The sequence below is a fragment of the Eschrichtius robustus genome, chromosome 11 (assembly GCF_028021215.1).
Source record: "Eschrichtius robustus isolate mEscRob2 chromosome 11, mEscRob2.pri, whole genome shotgun sequence".
In the NCBI taxonomy this organism is placed as follows: Eukaryota; Metazoa; Chordata; class Mammalia; order Artiodactyla; family Eschrichtiidae; genus Eschrichtius; species Eschrichtius robustus.
Window position 1 is genome coordinate 25803157 of NC_090834.1, and position 22907 is coordinate 25826063.

The window sequence follows — 22907 nt, forward strand, 5'->3', positions numbered from 1 at the left end:
TCTTGTTAGCCTCGTTACATTTTCATGAAGTGCAGCAGTATTTGCAAGAATGATCTGTCTTATCATGTGTCTTTGTATTATTTTCAAGTCATACTTTATTGGAATGAGGTCCAAGCATGAACCTGGCTTGAAGAGCTAGCAGCTATAGTCATGAAACATATCAATAAATTAAAAGGCTTTCACAGAACAAAATTCAGCTAAATCTTTTACATATAAAATACAGCTAGAGAAATACAATTCTTCAACACTAAATTATGAGGGAGAGGAAGCCAATTTAAAAAAATAGAAAACTCTCTCCATACCAGGTGTCAAGGCAAGATGTAACACTGCATGATGCCACAATATGAGCAGTCACTGGATGACAGATACTGCAGAAATTGTGGTATTTGGGGATCTGGTAATTATGACGAAGATATGAAAACACTGTACCAACAGGCATGCATAAAATCACTGTGTGCATTCAGTGTGTGAGCTGGGACCTAAGAAGAGATCTAACACAATAATGAGGCACTGTCCTGGGGTATCCATTAAAACCAGTGTGGGTGATTATATGTTGATTAAACCTTCTGAGGCAGCAAAGTGTGGGCACAATGCCATGTCTGGATTCTGCAGCTGTTTTATGATCCTCTTGCGGAATTTCTCCCGCACACGATTAAATTCCATTATGTCCATGGGGTCCTCTTCAATCCAAAACTTATGAAACTCGTGCATCAAATAGCCTGTTAGAGATAAGACAGTGACAAGAATGCAAGGGAAAAAATCTTTAATCATATTCAAAATCACCCTGAATGCTGAAAAAGATGTCAGACCAACTAACAGCAACCATGTTACTCAAAGACAAGATCAAAATACAGCAAATACTACTGTTAAAATTATTTTTTAAAACCAGTGCAGTAGAAGTTACCAACCTGCAAGATTTTTGCAATTGGTCTTAGAATTATTCTCACTCTGCTCAAGCAGGAAGAAAAATCAATTCTGCCATTTCTAGAATATGAATAACAACTGGAACATATTTTGAAAGGTTGACAGTAACTACTTCATTCTTCACCGCCTGATTAAATTAACACAATGGTGTGATTTTTCAAAAGTACTCCACTCAGCCTTTTTTCTCTTGATATTTGATTTGAGTAAAGTTTTAAATTACCCTGACAAATCAAAAGAATGCATTCTGACAATCTATTCTGAGACAATAAAAACTGTAAATCAACTCTGAACAATAGAGTGGTCATTAAACTATATGCAATTGTTAATAAGACATATTTGCTCTGAAGCATAATTTCATATTCAAATACTTTTTTGTCTCAAAAATGTTATGTGGATTGGGAACATTTTTGGAATAAATGTTAAATATTTGATATGAGAACCTACTTATCATATTGTTTCCCCACTGTACCCCTCCCGCCTCATTTAGAATTGAAATGTGAATAGCTTTTTAAAAGACAATAATAGGTATTTGCATGTAGTAAAGCAAAAGCAAGCTCAAGTGTCTCTATAATAAGAAAAAAAGTATTTAAGGAAATAATACTAGTTAGAAAAATGGAAACCAAACATTACATAAGCTTTACTTTGTCTTAACATTAGAAGGCAGTAGAAGATAGTTCAGAGGAAGGATTCTGGAGCCAGAAACCTGGTTTAAATCCTAGCCCTTCACCTTCATGGGAAGGAGTAAGCAGCAGAGATGACAGAGGGCAGGGGAAGAAAACTTTGGAACAAATATACTCAATTCTAATAGTAAAAAGAAATTCAATAGCTGTTGTTTTTCTGTTAACTAGCTACTTATGGGATAACCTTTAACATAGTTCCATACGCAGATTTTTTAAAGCCTGTATTCATATCTCACTGTAATACAAAATTAGAAATGAACTTCCTTCCTACCCCCAACACACACTGCCAGATGTGAGTCTAATTCCACAGACTTACCTGGTTACTCATTCATTACATTGTTAAGTATGCTTGTACATCTTTAAGTATACGGTCTTTCTCTTCAACTATAGGAGGAAGGGTAGTAAGGAGAGAGAGAATTTATTTTATTTTTTCTTTGGGTTGACTCATTTCCTCTAGGCTTGGACTGCCTCTGGGCTCTCTACACACATTAACACATTTTGTTAATCTGTGTTAACACAAGTTAACATATTGACTGCTTTTAACATCTCAGATGGGAACACATACCAACCCTCACCAAAATGCCTCTGGGCTACACCAGCCAGGGCCCACTGCCACTGTAGTGAGAACGTGACCATATCAGAGAAGCCCCAGATCAGAGGTATCAGCAATCCCAGGAGCCATCCATCTGTCTCTGATCCATCTGATGCTTGAATTCCCTGTGGCAGCACCCGGTCTTGAACTTTTCTGATGACAACACTGACATTAGCCTGGTCCATGAATGAAGAACCTGATTCTTTAGAGGTGCTTTCTCACACTGGGCCAAAATTTCTTGCCCCATATTTCTTGGAACAAATTCAATCCTTCTCCAACTCAAGTATCTGAAGTGCCCTTTATGCCATGAGGTTAAGCATCCTCATTTCTTCTTACCATTTCTCATATGCCATGACTTGGAGTCTGTTTATCATCCTGGTTGCTTCAGCACACACCAACAGAAATTCTTTCCTCTCATCTCAGTATATTATTCAACCAAAAGAATTCAATCATCTATCTATCCTAAAGTATCCCAAGAATGGCATGAGGTACTTGTAAAAAATGAAGACCCTCCCAGATTCAACCAGACATCGCAGTTCAGTAAGATGAATCTCATGTCACTGAAGTTTGAGATCCATTGGTTTAGAAGATGCTCTCTTTTTAAGTTCCCTTGGTTTCTTTCTAAATGTTATAATTTTTATGGTTCTAAATAAAATCTATGATCATTTATAATTTCTTCTTCCTTGCTATATAAAATACACACATAATTTTCCTGACTTTGCTTCTGAGCTCAAATAAACATGCCTGACCTCTTTTGTATATAGAGTCAGGTTTCCAATACTGATGAATTAAAAGCATCTCATTGGTATCTCATGATTAATAAGTTATTTACCCCTATTGACAATAATATGTAGGCACTGTGAAAAATACTTTAATGAGAAATTCACTTTCCACAATGTACATACTCACTCTAGAGGTGATCTAGGGTAGCATAGAGTTTTAGAAGAATACAGATCCCTTTGGTTTCACCATTTTTCTACCTTACATGCAACTACAGGAAAACATTTTGAAAGGTTTAAAAGACAAGCTAGGAGAAGAGTAGAAGGGAGAGGCATGGTTAATAATCTAACACCATTCTCCTTCCTCTCAAGACTACAAAAGTCAAGGTGTAAATCTTGCAAACTGATTCCCTAGGACTCTCTCTATCCCATCAGAAAAATAATTAGACACTGTATAACATGATTTTAATCAAAATGTAGAAGTGGTGGCTTGGCTTCCAGGGTACATATCATAATCATAAAACTCCACTCATTTATATAACATTACAGAGTGTTCATAAATTCATTTGGCCAATTGATCAGTTGGCCCATGTGCCAATTAACAAATATGTAAAAGATACAAGAAAAAGGTAGAGTTCTTATGCCCCCCAATTCTCAGTTTCTTGGAGAGGGACCAAGGTAGACAATTTCAGATGATGATTTGCTAGCTAAGGAAGCTAACAAAATGGCATGAAGAGCAGAGGGAGGAAAGAGGGGTCAGGGTATTGCTTATAGTCTCTTATTTAATTCTTACAGCAGCTTTATGGAATAGGTAATGCAGATGAGGACATTGGGTTTAGAAGAGATACTTGAATGGTGTACAATCACACAATTATAGCTGGAAGCTGGAAGCCAGTACCTGAAATCAGCTGCCTTTTCCAGTGTACTCTCTTTTTCTGGTTCTTATTCCTACTGAATAGTTCCTTCTTTTGAAGGTCAAAGAAAAACTAATTCTTTTTTCTCTTCTTGCTATTGTACTTCCTTCTGCTCACTACACCTAACCTTACTTTATTTCAGTGCAGCTGCCTGTTCAGTGGAGCTTTAGATTGAATGTGATTTTCATAGCATACTGACTTGGCAGGGCAGTGCTCACTGAATAATACTGTAAAGTCAAAATGATAGACCTATTATATTCTTATATTCTTTCACCTAGATGAAATACCTGTTTGGAATAATAATTTGGCTTTCCAACCCAAGACTGCAGCATATTTGTTGTTGCTTGAATGTGTCTTGGTTTTGCTTCACTGCATTCGGTTAGTAGACTGCAGAGACACAAGGACACAGGTAATTGCAAGAATATTACAGAGAAGAGGTGCAAAACTGATCATGTCTGATAGATGAACAACGAATTCAGGGCACAGTTTGCTTCTTCTAGAGAGGCCTGAGTCCCTCTGCCTCACCCCAATCCACAGCGGGATTGCTGCTGTTTCTAAAACCTGGTGAGGGCCTTAAAAAAAAGTAATCCCACTGCTTGCTTACTCACCCAGGTTAAGATTCTCTTGGAAGCCTATCAATTCAGGTCAATGCCAAATTTTTCCAGAGTAACTAGACTTCCTTTCTCCTGAAAAGGACACCAGCCAATATTTTTGCCTCCCATCCATCCATCCATCCATCCATCCATCCATCCATCCATCCAACAAATATTTACTGAGCACTTATTCTGTACCAGGTTCTGTGCTGTGGATATAGTCGTGAACAAAACAAACATTCCTGTTCTTATATGTCAATTCCTATGATTCTAACTTTGAGTCTCTCCTGCAAGAGCTCCCCACTGTAGGCTCTGATTTTCTCCTTAATGCTAATGAATCCCAAATCTGCCCTTGTAATTCTTCAGAGCTCCACAACCTTATATTATAATGCCCACTATTCATTAGAATGCCCACTATTTCCAAAAAGGAACCCACCCCTGGTATACCTAAAACTAAACTCATTCTATTTTCCCTCAGAATTGCTTCCCTGGCTTCCCTAAGGAGCATGGTAACTATAGAATAGGCTAAGTACGAGGGGTAGAGAAACAAAGCAAGGGATCCTATTTATCTACGTTTATGCTCTTTCAAATGGCTTACAAAACTCTTTCAAGATATCCCCCTTCCCCATTCCTGCTCTTACTACTGTCATCTCTAGACACCCCTCCTCCCACCCCAAATCCTATGCTTTATTCCTTGAATCCACCACACGTTTGTCTTGTGGCCTTTGCCTGTGCCACTCCCTCTCGCTGGACCACTAGGCCACCACTGCTATATTTCCTGCTACCTATTTTTCAGTTCTCATGGAAAGTGGAATTTGCTTTAGGAAGCTTTCCCTGACCCCCAGACTGAGTGAGATTTTACTTCTTCAATAACAAAATTCTCCCCACCGTGTTTTAATTATTTGTTTAGATGTCTGTCTTCCTCAGCACAGCATCTGATCTGTAGTAAAACCTCAATATTATTTGCTGGAAATGGTCAGAATTGTTACAGGAGTAAATATAATCATCTAGTTGTCAAAGTAGGAGCTGTAATCACAAATGTAGGGGACTTACATTTTCCATTAACAAGTCATAAATATGTATATATTTTAAAATTTGCTTTTTCATTCAACTTAAACATAACTTATTTTATTTAATTTTTATTGACGTATAGTTGATTTACAATGTTAATTTCAGGTGTACAGCATGATTCAGTTATACATATGTATGTCTATTCTTTTTCATATTCTTTTCCCTTATAGGTTATTACAAAATACTGATTATAGTTCTCTGTGCTATACAGTAGGTCCTTCTTGGTTATCTATTTTATTTATAGTAATGTGTATATGTTAATCCCAACCTCCTTATTTATCCCTCCCCACCTTTCCCCTTTGGTAACCATAAGTGTGTTTTCCATGTCTGTCATCAGTCTATCTCTGTTTTGTAAAAAAGTTCGTTTGTATTTTTTTTTTGTTGTTAGATTCCACATATAAGCACTATCATATGATATTTGTCTTTCTCTGGCTTACTTCATTTAGTATGATAATATCTAGGTCCATCCATGTTGCTGCAAATGGCATTATTTCCTTCTCTTTTTATGACTAATATTCCATTGTGTGTGTGTGTGTGTGTGTGTGCGTGTGTACATATATACATATATATCACATCTTCTTTATCCATTCATCTGCTGATGGACATTTAGGTTGCTTCCATGTCTTGGCTATTGTAAATAGTGCTGCAATGAACATTGGGGTGCATGTATCTTTTCAAATTATAGTTTTCTCCGGATATATACCCAGGAGTGGGATTGCTGGGTCATATGGCAGCCCTATTTTTAGTTTCTTAAGCAACCTCCATACTATTCTCCACAGTGGCTGTACCAACTTACATTCCCACCAGCAGTGAAGGAGGGTTCCCTTTTCTTCACACCCTCTCCAACATTTATTATTTGTAGAGTTTTTGATGAAGGCCATTCTGACCAGAGTGAGGTGATACCTCATTGTAGTTTGATTTGTATTTCTCTAATAATTAGTTATGTTGAGCATCAAGTTATACACAGAGTCAAATAGTTTAATAAGTCTTGTTACAAAGAGCAAACGAAAACCCAGCAACACTTCCTGTCCTAATTCCTGCTTCCTTAAAACAGCATTTCAACTCTTCCAGCTGATTCTTTGATTATTGACCTCCATAGCTCTAAATAACATATTTTCCATTGCTTGATTTTTTGACTTCCCTCATCTTGACGATTCTCTTCTCTTTCCTCTCCTATCCTCTCCCCTCCCCTCCCCTCCCTTCCCCTCTTCTCTTCTCTTCTCTTTTTTCTCTGATAGATTTCCTGCTTTCTGTACCTCACTTATTCCTCTTAGGATTACTCTCTTATTTTATGGAAAAATATATTTCAGGAGCTTCCTTATAAAGGTACAAGAAGGTAAAATGTTTAGGACCTTGCACTCAAAAAAATGTGTTTATTCTACTCCACACTTAATTGGTAAGTTGGACTGGGTATAGAATTCAAAATTGGAAATCATATTCCCTTAGATTTTAAATACTATTTGGTTAAATTTTTGAAGACATTATTCCACTCTCTTCTAGAATACAGTGTTGTTGTTGAGAAATCCAATGTCATCTTGACTCCCAATTCTTTATGTGACAGATTTGGACATTTTTAGAATCATCTCTTTCCTATGTATTGAAATTTCACAATGATATGGACCTGAGTGTGAATCCATTTTAATCTATTATCCTGGTGCTTACTAGTTTAAATATGAAAAGTCATCTTTCAGTTCTGAAAATTTTTCTTCATTTATTTGTTTGATTCCCTCCCCTTAGTTTCACTGTTCTTTTTTCTGGCATTCTTTTTATAAGACTTCCAAGAATGGTCCTTTAATTTCTCAACCTTTATTTTCTATTTTTCATCTATACTTACTGGAAGTTTTCAACTTTATCTTCTAATCCTTCTTGGAGATTTCATTTCTGTTATCTGATTTTTAATTTCTAAGAACACTCTTTTATTCTCTGAATGCTCTTTCTATGGCACCTTGTTCTTGCTTCATAGTAGCAATTTCTTCTCTTATCTCTTGGGAATATTAATGATACATATTTTTGAAGTTTTCTTCTCTCTGCATGGTTTCTGTTTCTTTATAGTGGCTTTATTTCTGCCTGTTTTAGACTCTCTTTCATGTCTGAGGCTTTCTTTACTGTCAGTCAGATTACCTACATATGATTGCTCTGTATGTCCTGGACTTTTTCACAACACAGAGGAATCAGATACCTTACATGGCGGCTCATGCTTCCAAAGGCAGTTCAATCCCTGATCTCTAGATCAAAGCCTTTTCTTTAAAAAAGCTTTTTTATTGATGTATAATTGTTTTACAATGTTGTGTTAATTTCTGCTGTACAGCGAAGTGATTCAGTTATATATATATATATATATATATATATATATATATATATATATATACACACACATTTTTTAAAAATATTCTTTTCCATTATGGTTTATCATAAGATATTGAATATAGTTCCCCATGCTATACAGTAGGACCTTGTTGTTTACCATTCTCTATATAATAGCTATCATCTGCTAACCCCAACCTCCCACTCTATTCCTCCCCCAACCCCCTCTTCCTTGGCAACCACAAGTCTGTTCTCTATGTCCATGAGTTTGTTTCTGTTTCATAAGTAGGTTCATTTGTGTCATATTTTAGATTCCACATATAAGTGATATCATATGGTATTTGTCTTTCTCTTTCTGACTTCACTTAGTATGATAATCTCTAGTTGCATACATGTTGCTGCAAATGGCATTATTTCATTCTTTTTTATGGCTGAGTAGTATATCATTGTATACATGTACCACATCTTCATTATCCACAGATGAAAGACTTTTCTAATGTAGCCCTAAAAGTCACATAGTGTCAAATCTGCTTATTCTCTTGGTCAACCAACTGGTCAGCCCAGTTGGGCTGGGTGAGAGGAACAAAAACCCTACCTTTTAATGGGAGGAGTATCAAAGAATTTGAGGACATGTTTTTAACCATCACACTCAAACATCTGGTAATACTTGGCTACCTGTAAATATTTTTTACTAAATAAAAAGCCAACTGGATTAAAAGCTGATTGGAAGCTCTGAGCACGTAGGTAGGGTTTGTTGATGGTGAGCATGACTGTAGAGTGATATGACTGGGCTGCTTCACTGGGGAGACCCAGAGGTCAGCATCTTCAGCTATTTTCTCTTGGGATGTTCAGATTTCAGAGAAGGCCCTTGTCAGTCTCTTGCCAAAGTGATAGGAATTGGGTAGGAGAAGGAGCCTGGGTCTCAGTCTTCATCATCACTTTCAGTATGGTTTGCCATCAGCTGTACCTGATTCTCATCAGACCAGAGACTCTTTATTTTTCTCTCCCTGTAAAGTACACCAGCCTCTGCTGAGGAGGGGGAAGGACAGAAGCTGTCTCCTGGGGAAGGGGATTTAAACCTCTAAGAGCTTCTTAACGTATTTTCAAGCAATCTTGCTATTTTTGGTCTTATTATGTTAACCCTCATTTCTGAAATATCTAATGTTGCCAATTCTTGAACCTTTTGGGGAGTCCTGTGGAATAAATCAGGTTGCTTCTTACCTTTCCATGCCACCTGTTAGGGATTTGCTCTCTCAAGACTACTAAATCATTTACCACTTAATCTGTTTTCCAGCTTTCAAAATGAGATTTTCTTGTTTTGTTTCTGATTTTTATCCTTGTGGGTTTATGCTTTCTTAGGAAAATCCCTTTCTATTAACTTTAGTGGAATTTCAGAAGGGAGCATAATGCATACACTAATTATGTCATCTTTAACTGGAAGTCCTGCTTAAGCAGATGTAAAAGAAGACAGAATCCTAGATAACATAATCACTATTAATTTAGGAATTTAGATAAAGTAAATGGCTGTTAACTTGTGACTTTATCACATTTTAAAATTGAACTGGGGAACAACACTCTCCTGTGGTAGATTTGGGGTGGAATGATTGTGTTTTAACCATACTTAGAAAGAGTGGCAGACCTGTTTAGCAACATAACAGCAGAAAAAAGGCTGAAAGAAACATAAGGAGAAGACTTTGGAAATTTTCTTGCTAAGAAAGCTCAGGTACGAGGCCCTCAGTGCAGTAAGCATGGTTTAAGTGGTTTAAAAGACATTTCTCCTTTAAATTGCTTAGATTGCTTGAAGACTTGGTAGACTATCATTCTATGTTCCTCCAAACCAGTTTGTGTCTGACCAGCAAGGATCATAATGACACACAGCTACATTTTAGAATTCTGCCTCTAAAATTAGAGAATAGCATCTGAGGGCTCTACTAAACGGTCTTGGTCTTTATCTTCTGAAACCTCAGCACAACAGCAACCCCAAAGGATACCCCTCAGGCAAGGACAACATAAGGCTCTGGTGAAGGGTCAACAATACTTCCCTCTACTAGCACCTACACTTAGAAAGGGCTGCAAACACTACCCTCTGTAGCACTAGTAGTGGTAGCAGTAAAAGTAATACCAATGACAACTCTACCACCATCTATATCACCCATTAAACCACCACCTTCTCTTTCTAATGTTCACTGAGCAGTAACTATGGGACTAGCTAATAAAAAACTTTTTACCCTCATCTCATTTTACCTCCATAGCAGCTCTATGAGGAAAGGACTCCTTTTATAGATGAGATAGCTGAGGCTTAGAGATGGTAGTTAACGTAGATCTGGGAGTCAACTCAGGCTGTCTTCAGAGCCTGCACTCTTAAGTGTTATGCCATGTTGGATCAGAGGAAGAAAGACATCTCTGATGTCTTTAAGTTAGATGGGAAGTTGATACATTGAATATTTATTAGGCAAGAGCTGGGAACGAGGAAAGATTCATGATGCCTGAAAATATGTGTAGGTTGTGAATGAGAAAACAAAATCAAAACCAAAGGAGGAAGTTCAAAGGCTCCAATGCAGCCAAATCACAAAGATCTCTCAGCTTCAACCCTTGTCTAGAGTGTTCTATAGAAACCTATATCAATAATTAAGCAACAGGACACTTACAGAATGTTTGCTGGAAGTGAGATAATGTTGGAGCTTCTGGAGCGATGTTGTAGAAATGAGTTTTTAGAGCTCCACTCACCAGTAGATTATATGCCAGATCAGTTATATTGATGCCCACAATTGCAAACGAGTACCTGTAAAGTGCAAGCCACACCACTTGTTTATCACATATGAGAAGTTAAGCATTTCAAAAAATGATAATTTGATATTTAAATTGCTATTATCAGAGTGTTAGATTTCCCTTCTCTCCCCAACTTATCAAAACCCTGAAGCTTATAAATTACCAGAAAATTTTAATAATGTATGCCAAAAGAATTGAGAGTTCATATGCTTTGACTTGGTAATGCCATTCCCAAATATATGAGAGAAAAAAACAGAAAATGACAAAGCTTTATATGCAATGATAGTCATTACAGCATTATTTATATGGCAAAGACATGTAAACTATTCATATATCCTAAAGAAGATGATTGGTGAAATAAATTATGGTAATCTCATATAACATATTACAACTAGTAAAAACCATACTCCTAAAGATTATTTAAGCAGGATATAAAACATTATGTATAGAACAAGCCAAGTTTTATTTTACACACAAATGTGCAGAAAAACTAGAGTGAAATTCCACAAAATATTAATATGGGTATATTAGAGTAATATGATTAGGGTGATTGTTTGGTTTACTTTCCTATATTATTGGAATTTTCTATAATAAACCTTATATTACCTTTAAAATGAGGAAAAATTTAACTAGTATCTTAACACTCAGGGTATATTTTCTAGTCCATTTTCTACATGTCTATCTAAAATTAAGTGAAACTGAGTTCTTAAGTCCTCTCTGGTATTATAAATCCAGCACATAAAAAAAAAGGAGTTCTCTGCTCAGAACTATTTTTGGATGAAAAGGGGCATTATAATAAAAGACCTTCTAAAGTAAACTTTTAACTAATAGCCTGATACTTGATAGAAATCCTTAAAAGAAGACTAGCAAATACAATTCCAAATTATGATTTTTGAAAATCATTTCCATACAGTTATAACTTTCTAAACTTCATCACTTGGTCACAGGCAAAGTAGTATCATATAATCATACAAGTTAATACAAAAACATATAAACAGGTCCTTTCCAAAATTCAACTGGATTATGTATTTCCATCAGGAAAGTGCATTTTCATCCTTGTCATTTTTTGCAGTGCTCTTCTGACAACCTTTATATATGAAGTCCCACACTCACCCAATTGCTTTATCCATCCTTTTCTTCTCCCATTCTGCTTTGCTGAATTTGCTGAATAAATGAATGAATGAATGAATGAATGAGTAAATAAATAAATAAGACTTTAATTGATACCTGTTCTCTTTTAATGTTTTTGTTAAAACTGTTGACTAGATGTGGGGATGTCTGTAACTCAGTTATCAAACACTAATCAATTTAAATGTTATTAACTAAAAAGCCACAATACAATTTATATGGAGCTCAGAAATGGAATTATTTAAAGCCATGCTACTTATCCTTTATTCACTATAGTACAGCAATGAGAGACAGACCTAAAGGCCAAACATACTCTTTCATATTATCCATTAATTATCAAATAATACTTCCTCCTCTAGCAAGATGCTACCTCAGTCATGATTCCCCACTGCATTTCGTTTGGTTTTCCCTCATGGCAATTATCCTACTCAGCCTTATTTGTGATGTCTGGCACACAGCAGATGCCAAATAAATGTTTACTGTTAAATAATTGAGTTAGTGAAAAAAAGAAAGAAGGAAAGAATAAAAGGGAGAGAGGGAGGGAGGGAAGAAGGGAAGGAGGAACTTATAGGTTTTAAAAATTCTGTTCCAACAGGTGCTGTGGCATTTCCTCTGGCTCAGCTAAGACAGCTAAATCATAGTAGCTCCATTTTAATCCATTTTTATAATTTGAGTTTCTGAATAAGACTGAAGAAAGGGTTCTATAATAAAAGCATTCTGAAAATACTGACTTGCATTCTATTACTTCGTGTACTTTCTTATTGCCCCTATTCTCACCTACTTCCATACTGCCAATATCTTGTAGGCAGGAACCATGTTGCACTCTTCTTTGTGGCCAACGTGAACTTTCATTCAGTGTTCTACACTAAAAATTGTGGTTAGCCTTGGAATTAAATAAAATTTTAAAACTAGAGTTATTACGAACATTTAGCTTCCATCTAAGTAGGAGAAAGGAGAGTTCTTTATAAAACAATGCAAACACTACATTAAAAGACACACATGTAACACACACACAGCACAGGCCCACAAAAACATGATGCAAAACTGTTATTTTACTATACTTACTTTCTACTCTGTAAATGACTGGCTCTAATTCAAAGCAACTGTCTTTAATTCATGTTAAAATAAGCCACTTCTTTTTAAAGTGCAACTGCCAATTAACAAACCAACAAGTCAGCCAAAGAGGCATCAGGAGATTTTTACCTTAAAAGACTCGTTCCAAACTAAAATGAGTTAGGTGTGAAATTTAGAAATTTTATATAAACAAATTTATAAGCACCTATTTTCTCTTCAACAAAGCTTTGTAAATACATAGTATCTCTGTATTTTGTTAAATTAAATCTATCTGCATTGGAAATGTAAGAAAAGGCCAAATGACCTCCACTCATTTGATTACTTATAGGATATCCTGGTCCAAACAGAAGGAATTCCTCTCTTCAGGAAACACACACACAACAAACAAACAAAAATACAAACTCTCAAAATTCTTCTCTTAAACTTAAACCTACTTTTATCTCTCAAGTTACTTCAGAATTCAATAGATTGATCTTCACAAGAGCAATAACGTATAATGCTTGCTGAAGGGTAGACAGGAAAGAACTTTCCTTAGTATGTATGGCTTCTCCCTATTCAACACCTGAAATATTCAGGGCCTGAAAGAACCTATGTTGATATCACTATGGGTTAATATATATTTCTTTCAGACATTTGTGAAGGACAGTACCGTTTTCAAAACATTCTGATTTGTATTCAATGACATTTACCATCAATTTGCAGTGATTAATACTTGCACTTCATCTAGTCAATTTTATTGTAGCTTGAGGGACAAAGTGTGTGCGTGCCCACACAGACACACACATACACACACACACACAAATACCAGTCTCTTCTTAAATAAGAGTAATCACACCCTCAAATAATTCCTCTCTGGTGGCCAACACAGGATATAAAATTATAAAGCCTTTCTTTGAGAATGGCTCATAGACAAAATCAATCCCTCTCCAATGGTTAATAAAAAATATATATTTTAAGCTTATTGTCACTTCCTAAGGACCATGGAGGATTCATGTCTTTTAACTGATGCTTCTCCAAGGAATGTCAGTGCACACAGACTCCCCAGCCAATTTTAATCAGAGAGGTTTCAGAGTTTCTACATTACAGAAACATGTAATTCAGACAATGTAGTTAAAAAATTAAAACAGTTTGATTTTAACCATGTGATATATGAAGAAAGAGTTATGATTTTAGTGCTTTTCTCAAAGTAAATAAAACGTAAAGAAAATGAAAATTTAAACTTATAAAAAGATTATAATTATAAATTTGGGAAGTATAGGATAATTTAATGAATCTTAGCCAATTGAAGCTAGAATAAGTATAATAGTAAGATGGGAGGGGAGCCTCAAAGTCAACCTGTTTATAGATTTTGAGAGTGGTATGATGAAATTTGGGACTTATTTAGCAAACATGAACACTAACAAGATAACCTGTCATGCTGAGGAGAAAAAAGTGATACAAAACTATGAGTACAAAATAGAAGAACTCCTTATAATAAGAGTAACTAAAGCATGTATACACTCTTTATAGTAATACAATTAGAAATACATTAATAGAAGAGGAGATTTGCTCTGTGCAGCATAATTCCCAGATGAAATGTCCCTCTCTTGGAGTAGATGGGGGCAGAAATGTGTGGTAATGTGTTCAGCTTTTAGGTGAAGTTTCAAAATGTTTCTCCAACAGACATGGCTGTAGAAAGGCTCTTTGACATTTTCTATCAGGTCAGTCTAATCTGGTTTTTCCTTCATCAAAACACAGCCCAAACGTAACGAACTATATTACATAAAAAGTTGGGAAATGTTTGCTTTTTGAAAATTTTTCATGAATTTATATTACTTTAAATATTCTTACCCATACTTATTCTAAAATAACATAAAAGCAAGAAAAAACAAAAGCAAAGAAAAATACCTTATTTCCTCTTTAGTGATATCCCTAATGTAATCAGTTAAAGACAAAAATTTAGAAAGGTAAATGAAAATGCAAACAATTTAGAATCTAGAATTTTATTAAGAAAAACAAAAAAGAGCCTCAGCAATTTTAGACTTTCTCACTTGGTCCCTGACTTCAAGACTTCCATTCTTCCCTCTATTCCCCCACTGTGGTCCCTTGTCTCTGAACTCTTTCTTCCATACTCTGCTTTCTCCTTCTTCTATGCCCACCTCCTCAATCTTCCTAGACACCAGGGATGTTATCAACCCCTCAAGTGCACATCTCACTTGAACAGTGCCACTTTACATCCTAAACCCTGTCACAAGTACCTGACATTATAACCTTCCTATTCAGCATTTGTCAAAAGGGCTTGTTTGAAAGAGCTTTAAGCCTCACTTCTGGTGGGTTGACTCTCTTGAGAATCTCATCAATAGAGCCATATAGGAGATGAAATTAATTCTACCTAATCCAAAAAGCCTAATCCACCTTTCATTTTCAACAATTACCTGCATTTTGGATGAAGAGAATCAGATAGGACCTGCTGAGCTGCTGCAGCATCCCTTTCTGCAAAATACCTGCAGTTGGAGGGAAAGAAAACCATAACTCCATACCTTTTGAATACATTCATTTCAATCCAATTTGAGGCCATTTTGGATTCAGAGATGGACACCAGCATAAGCATACAACCTGTGTCAGCTCCAGAGAATGAACAGCTTTTCATAATAGAGTTTTCCAAATATAATGACAGTATATAGGGTAGTTGTGAAACCCACAAAGATTTAGGAATGATTCTAGTAGGTTTGAAAATTTAATTATGAACTTTACTATTCCCTAGCGAGCCAAAGATATTCTTATTAATGAGGGTTATAGATTCTTATTAGGAAGGCTGGATGAGGCCCCTCAGAAGGCAGAAAAAACTTGGATGAAGGGACATGGTAAGAGGCTGTGACAGCCAAAGGGCAGAGAAAGGATGAGACTAGAGGAGGTGATAAAAGTTCAAATGTACTTTCTTGGAGAATATTCACGGGGTGTTGTTAGAATTATGAAGGAAAATATCTTATGGAGCTTAGAGATGTTTAAAAAATTCTGTTCTGGGAAGAAAGGGGCAATGAAGTTTCCCTTCCCACATACAAAAAGCTTACATACCCTCAAAAATATATCATAAAAAATACTTCATAGAGACAATTATAAAATACAACTACATATAGCATGTATTATTTAATTTGATGTGGATTTCCTGCATATATCTAAAGGATAAAACAACCTCTTAAATTTTCTCTCAGAAAAGTTCAAAGCTAGTCAGCAAATTTAGTAAACATGTTTATGATTATTAATGAAATTGAGTCTCTTCATACTTTTGTTGGTCATTTAGGTTTCTTCTTTTATAGCTTTTCTGTTCACATTTCTTGGTCCAGTATATCTAAAAATGTCCTCAAATAAATAAGATAAATAAGCCTACAGATAATAATATACTGGATACAGATCCTTTAACAATTATGTGAGTGTCAGTCTTGGCTTTCTTTTCATTTTATTTATGGTGGCTTATAGAAGGTTTTGATGTTAATGTGTGAGATTTATTGATTTTTCTTTTACAGTTTGTGCTTTTTTGGTTTTTATCTTTAAGACATCCCTCCTTACTCACATATCTTAAAGATGTTCTCCTAAAAGTTGTAAATATTTGTTTCTGACATTCAATTTGTAAACTGAGGCAAGGTAGAGATTTAATTTAATTTAATTTTCAAATGGAAGGTCAATTGCCCCAGCTCTACTTATTTAAAAGCTCATCCTTTACCCACTTATTTGTAACACCACCTTTGTCATCAAAATTTACCTTTTTATTCATTCACATTACATAATAGTGTAACATTTAAAACATTTACCAGTGGGGAGGGGGAGCAGGGAAAAAATAAGAAAAAATAAGAGTGGGGGAGTGGGAGGTACAAACTATAGGTATAAGATAGGCTACAAGGATGTATTGTACAACACGGGGAATATAGCTAATATTTTGTAATAACTGTAAATGGAGTGTAACATTTAAAAATTGTATAAAAAATTTACCATCTTAAAAAAAAAGCATGGGCGATTATTAAACTTTCTAAATTTAAAATAAAAGATCTTAGGGGGAAATGGGTGCCCTTAAAAATGCCATTTTTTCTTTTAAAAATATATCACTATCCTCACTAGTAGGGTAGTGTCAAAGGACACAACAACCAACCTAAAAGGACTCCTTTTTTCTTGAAAAATAATGGCTACAAATGACCCAATTTAAGCATGAAAAAAATAATGAGCACAATTATTAAATCACATAAACATACAAAAACCAGGAGTTAAAGTGATAATTTAAAAATATAAAGCAAAAAAAAAAAGTTTGATCACTAACAAGGGGACTAGGGCATCAATTCCTCACTCTGAAAATTGGCAACTTATTTACTTGAGCAGCTGTCCTGCCTATATTTTAATTTATTTATTTTATTTATTAAAAAAAATATTTTTTGGCTGTGCTGTGCCTTTGTTGCTGCGTGTGGGCTTTCTCTAGTTGGCGGTGAGCGCGGGGCTACTCTTCATTGCAGTGCGCAGGCTTCTCAATGCGGTGGCTTCTCTTGTTCAGGAGCATGGGCTCTAGGCATGCGGGCTTCAGTAGTTATGGCACCCGGGCTCAGTAGCTGTGACTCGCGGGCCCTAGAGCACAGGCTCGGTAGTTGTGGCACATGGGCTTAGTTGCTCTGCAGCATGTGGGATCTCCCTGAACCAGGGTTTGAACCCATGTCCCCTGCATTGGCAGGCGGATTCTTTTTTTTTTTAAAGATTGGTTGATTGATTGATTGATTGCTATGTTGGGTCTTCGTTTCTGTGCTAGGGCTTTCTCTAGTTGTGGCAAGTGGGGGCCACTCTTCATCGCGGTGTGCAGGCCTCTCACTATCGTGGCCTCTCGTTGCGGAGCACAGGCTCCAGACTCGCAGGCTCAGTAGTTGTGGCTCACGGGCCTAGTTGCTCCACAGCATGTGGGATCCTCCCAGACCAGGGCTCGAACCCGTGTCCCCTGCATAGCAAGCAGACTCTCAACCACTGCGCCACCAGGGAAGCCCTGGCAGGCGGATTCTTAACCACTGTGCCACCAAGGAAGCCCCCTGCCTATATTTTAGAGAAACCAAATAACCGTATTTAATAAAGGAAACTGTCTTTACAGAATTTTAGGCAACAACTGTGGGAAGAATAACAGAATTAGAAAAGCACTCTTTGCACAATTAATTGGTTCAGTGAAGATAACTGGAGGAAATGGTTAGATAAAGGGCTGATGGGGACTTTATAACGGAGCCATCAGGCTGTGATTCCTCTGATCCATCTCAGCATAAGACTGAGAGTGGGGATGCTGCAGGCCTCCCACCAAGATGTTAGCATGAACCTATTCAAGCCTTTCCGAGTACCTCTGATTTTCAGGGCATACCGGGGATGGGTACAAATGAAAACAGACAAATACAGATTGTGGGATATTTTATAGGACAGTTGACCTAGAATCTTGCATGAATTAATGACATGATGGAGGGGCAAAAGGAGAGGACAGAGGGGGAGAGACTGACTAAATTAAAAAGGACCAGAGAGCAAAGTAGAAATAGAGACTCAGAGGTAGAGAACAAACGTATGTCTACCAAGAGGGCAAGGTGGGGGGGGTGAATTGGGAGATTGGGATTGACATATATACTCTATTGATACTATGTATAAAATAGATAACAAACGAGAACCTACTGTATAGCTCAGGGAACTCTATGCTCTGTGGTAACCTAAATGGGAAGGGAATCCAAAAACGAGGGGATATATGTATACATATAGCTGATTCACTTTGCTGTACAACAGAAACTAACAGAACATTGTAAAGCAACTATACTCCAATATAAATTAATTAAAGAAAAATAAGATGACAAAAAAAAAAAAAACGAGAAAGATATAATCACTAAGTGCAATGCATAGATCTTACATGGAACTGGATCAGATCAAACCAGCTGTAACAAGACATATTTGAGAGAATTGGGAAATTTGAATATGGTCAGGATATAGATGATACCAAAGAATCATTGTTAATTTTGTTAGGTGTAATAATGTCATTGGGGTTAATGTAAGGTAATATTGATGCCTTTTAGAGCTATATATTGGAATATTAGGGTGAAACAACAAACAGTATAGGATTTTCATTAACACACTTCTACCAAAAAAACAAGTGTTGCAAGTATTTCAAAATCACAATAGTTACTGAATCTGGGTGATCAGTGTAAAGGGAGTTCTTTATAATCGTTCCTCTGTTTTTGAATGTAATTGAAATTTTTCATAATAAAAAATTAAAAATAAATTTGAGATTTGTTTAAAAGAACCCATGAAGTTTGCCAGATAAAAGGAAGATGGTAGTAGCTTTTTAAATTTTATGAACCTGAGTTCAAGTCAGAGGACTTGAATGTTTTCTTAGAGTCTCCTGGTAAGTGGCTTTTGGGACTAATAAATCAACTTTGACATTTCAGTATGAGGAGACCAGGACATCACTTTAAAACTCAACCATTCTTCATTTTACTTACTGCAAATTGTACAGTCCCAAAAGTCCCATTCCTCGAAAATCTGTTTTAGGATCATCACCTTGGAAACCAACTTCACACCACTGCTTAGAAATCCGGGATTCCAGCGGAGTATTGGGCTTCAAGAATTTCCATAACTGAAGAAAAGAAAAAAATTAGCCTGTTGATATACACAAATATAATACTCTTCCTTATTGACTGAAATTTAGTAAACTACATTATTAAGAGGAACTTTGGAAATCAGAATATATGCAAATACATTACAATTGAAGATTTGATCATCTTTCAATTATCTATGACAGCAGCTCTCAAAGTATGATCAAAAGACTCCTAGGAGGGACCCTAAGACCTTTTCAGAGAGCCTGGGAGGTTAAAAACTATTTTGCAATAAAACTAAGAGGTTACTTGTCTTTCACTCTCATCTTCTCATAAGAATACGGTGGAATTTTCCAGAGGCTGAATGATATGTGATGATCTCATTGCTCTGAAGGCAATGGAATGTACACTTGTATATTTTGGTGTTTTTAATCTTTCTGTTTTAGCTCGTAAACAGAAATGTGTGTGTGTGTATGTATATATGTGTGCGTGTGTGTGTGTATATATATATATATATATAAATATATATATATACACACACACATACATATGTATGTATGTATAAATATATACACATACACACAATCTTCTACAAAAGTTCTTTGGAGTCTTCAAAAATATTTAAGAGAATAAAGGGAAGGGGAGAAGAGGAAAAAATTTGAGGGTATGCATTATTCAAATCCTCAGATGATTATCTCACTTTATAAACAAAACTTTTAGTAGCATTGTTAATAAAAAGAAAAGTGAACTGATGAGTTTCATTTCTCATCTATAACAAGGGTAAGAGTAAACAAGCATCATATAGCTGAATAAAGAAAGATCAGTAGGGAGACCTTCAAGAGGGCAGAAGAGTAAGAGGCGGAGATCACCTTCCTCCCCACAAATACATCAGAAATACATCTACATGTGGAACAACTCCTACAGAACATCTACTGAACGCTGGCAGAAGACCTCAGACCTCCCCAAAAGCAAAAAACTCCCCACGTACCTGGGTAGGGCAAAAGAAAAAAGAAAAAACAGAAACGAAAGAATAGGGACGGAACCTGCACCAGTGGGAGGGAGCTGGGAAGGTGGGAAAGTTTCCACACACTAGGAAGCCGCTTCACTGGCAGAGACGGTGGGTGGTGGGGTGGGGGGTGGAGCTTCGGAGCCATGGAGGAGAGCACAGCAACAGGGTTGCAGAGGGCAAAGCGGAGAGATTCCCGCACAGAGGATCAGTGCCAACCAGCACTCACCAGCCTGAGAGGCTTGTCTGCACACCTGCAGGGGTGGGCGGGGGCTGGGAGCTGAGGCTCCAGCTTCTGAGGTCAGATCACAGTGAGAGGACAGGGGTTGGCTGTGTGAACACAGCCTGAAGGGGGCTAGTGTGCTACAGGTAGCCAGGAGTGTGTCCGGGAAAAAGTCTGGAACTGCTGAAGAGGCAAGAGACTTTTTCTTGCCTCTTTGTTTCCTGGTGCGCGAGGAGAGGGGATTAAGAGCACAGCCTAAACGAGCTCCAGAGACGGGTGTGAGCCGCGGCTAGAAGCGCAGACCCCAGAGACGGGCATGAGATGCTAAGGCTGCTGCTGCAGCCACCAAGAAGCCTGTGTGCAAGCACAGGTCACTATCCACACCTCCACTCCCGGGAGCCTGTGCAGCCCACCACTGCCAGAGTCCTGTGATCCAGGGACAACTTCCCCGGGAAAACACATGGCACAGCTCAGGCTCTTGCAACGTTATGCTGGCGTCTGCCGCCGCAGGCTCGCCCTACATTCCATACCCCTCCCTTCCCCCTGCACCCCCCCCCGCCTGAGTGAGCCAGAACCCCCTAATCAGTTGCTACTTTAACCCTGTCCTGCCTGAGTGAAGAACAGATGCCCTCAGGTGTCCTACACGCAAAGGCGGAGCCAAATCCAAAGCTGAACCCCAGGAGCTGTGCGAACAAAGAAGAGAAAGGGAAATCTCTCTCAGCAGCCTCAGGATCAGCAGATTAAATCTCTACGATCAACTTGATGTACCCTGCATCTGTGGGATGCCTGAATAGACAATGAATCGTCCCAAATTGAGGTGGTGGACTTTGGGAGCAATGACATATATATTTTTTTCCTTTTTCTCTTTTTGTGAGTGTGTATGTGTATACTTCTATGTGTGATTTTGTCTGTATAGCTTTGCTTTTACCGTTTGTCCTAGGGTTATGACTGTCCTTTTTTCTTTTAGTATAGTTTTTAGCACTTGATATCATTGGTGGGTTTGTTTTTTGGTTTGGTTGCTAACTTCTTTCCTTCTTTCCTTCTTTTTTTATTTTTAATAATTATTTTTTATTTTAATAACTTTATTTTATTTTATTTATTTATTTTTCCTTTCTTTCTTTTTTTCTCCCTTTTATTCTGAGCCGTGAGGCTGACAGGGTCTTGGTGCTCCGGCTGGGTGTCAGCCCTGTGCCTCTGATGTGGGAGAGCTGAGTTCAGGACATTGGTACACCAGAGACCCCCCCCCCCCAGCTCCATGTAATATCAAATGTCAAAAATCTCCCAGAGATCTCCATCTCAACGCCAAGACCCAGCTCCACTCAATGACCAGCAAGCTGCAATGCTGAACACCCTATGCCAAACAACTAGCAAGACAGGAACACAACCCTACCCACTAGCACAAAGGCTGCCTAAAATCATAATAAGGTCACAGACACCCCAAAACACACCACCAGACGTGGATCTGCCCACCAGAAAGACAAGATCCAGCCTTATCCAACAGAACACAGGCACTAGTCCCCTCCACCAGGAAGCTGACACAACCCATTGAACCAACCTTAGCCCCTGGGGGAACTACAAACCTGCAGCCTGTGAAAAGGACACCCCAGACACAGTAAGTTAAGCAAAATGAGAAGATAGAGAAACACACAGCAGGTGAAGGAAAAAGGTTAAAACCCACCAGAGCAAAAAAATGAAGAGGAAATAAGCAGTCTATGTGAAAAAGATTTCAGAGTAATGATAGTAAAGATGATCCCAAATCCTGGAAATAGAATGGAGAAAGTACAAGAAACGTTTAACAAGGACCTAGAAGAACTAAAGAGCAAACAAACAATGCTGAACAACACAGTAAATGAAATTAAAAATGATCTACAAGGAATCAATATCAGAAAAACTGAGGCAGAAGAACAGATAAGTGACCTGGAAGATAAAATAGTGGAAATAACTACTGCAGAGCAGAATAAAGAAAAAAGAATGAAAAGAATTGAGGACAGTCTCAGAGACCTCTGGGACAACATTAAACGCACCAACATTTGAATTGTAGGGGTCACAGAAGAAGAAGAGAAAAAGAAAGGGACTGAGAAGATATTTGAAGAGATTATAGTTGAAAACTTCCCTAATATGGGGAAGGAAATAGTTAATCAAGTCAAGGAAGTGCACAGAGTCCCATACAGGATAAATCCAAGGAGAAACACACCAAGACACATATTAATCAAACTATCAAAAATTCAATACCACGAAAAAATATTAAAAGCAGCAGGGGAAAACAACAAATAACATACAAGGGAATCCCCATAAGGTTAACAGCTGATCTTTCAGCAGAAACTCTGCAAGCCAGAAGGGAGTGGCA

The 22907-nt window shown here is 37.2% G+C and overlaps 1 protein-coding gene across 2 annotated transcripts in view; it reads right to left on the reverse strand.

The window, feature by feature from the left end:
- Positions 1-230: 230 nt before the first annotated feature.
- ELMOD1 (ELMO domain containing 1) overlaps positions 231-22907 on the reverse strand; it is a 45708-nt gene continuing 23031 nt past the window's right edge. For both annotated transcript variants that reach the window (XM_068555445.1, XM_068555446.1), the window contains exons 6-10: positions 19239-19372; positions 15183-15251; positions 11680-11730; positions 10446-10579; positions 231-719 (exon numbers count right to left, since the gene is read on the reverse strand). In XM_068555445.1, coding sequence (XP_068411546.1) covers positions 547-719; positions 10446-10579; positions 11680-11730; positions 15183-15251; positions 19239-19372 — 561 coding nt within the window. In that variant the 3' untranslated portion in view covers positions 231-546. The remainder of the gene's footprint in view (positions 720-10445; positions 10580-11679; positions 11731-15182; positions 15252-19238; positions 19373-22907) is intronic.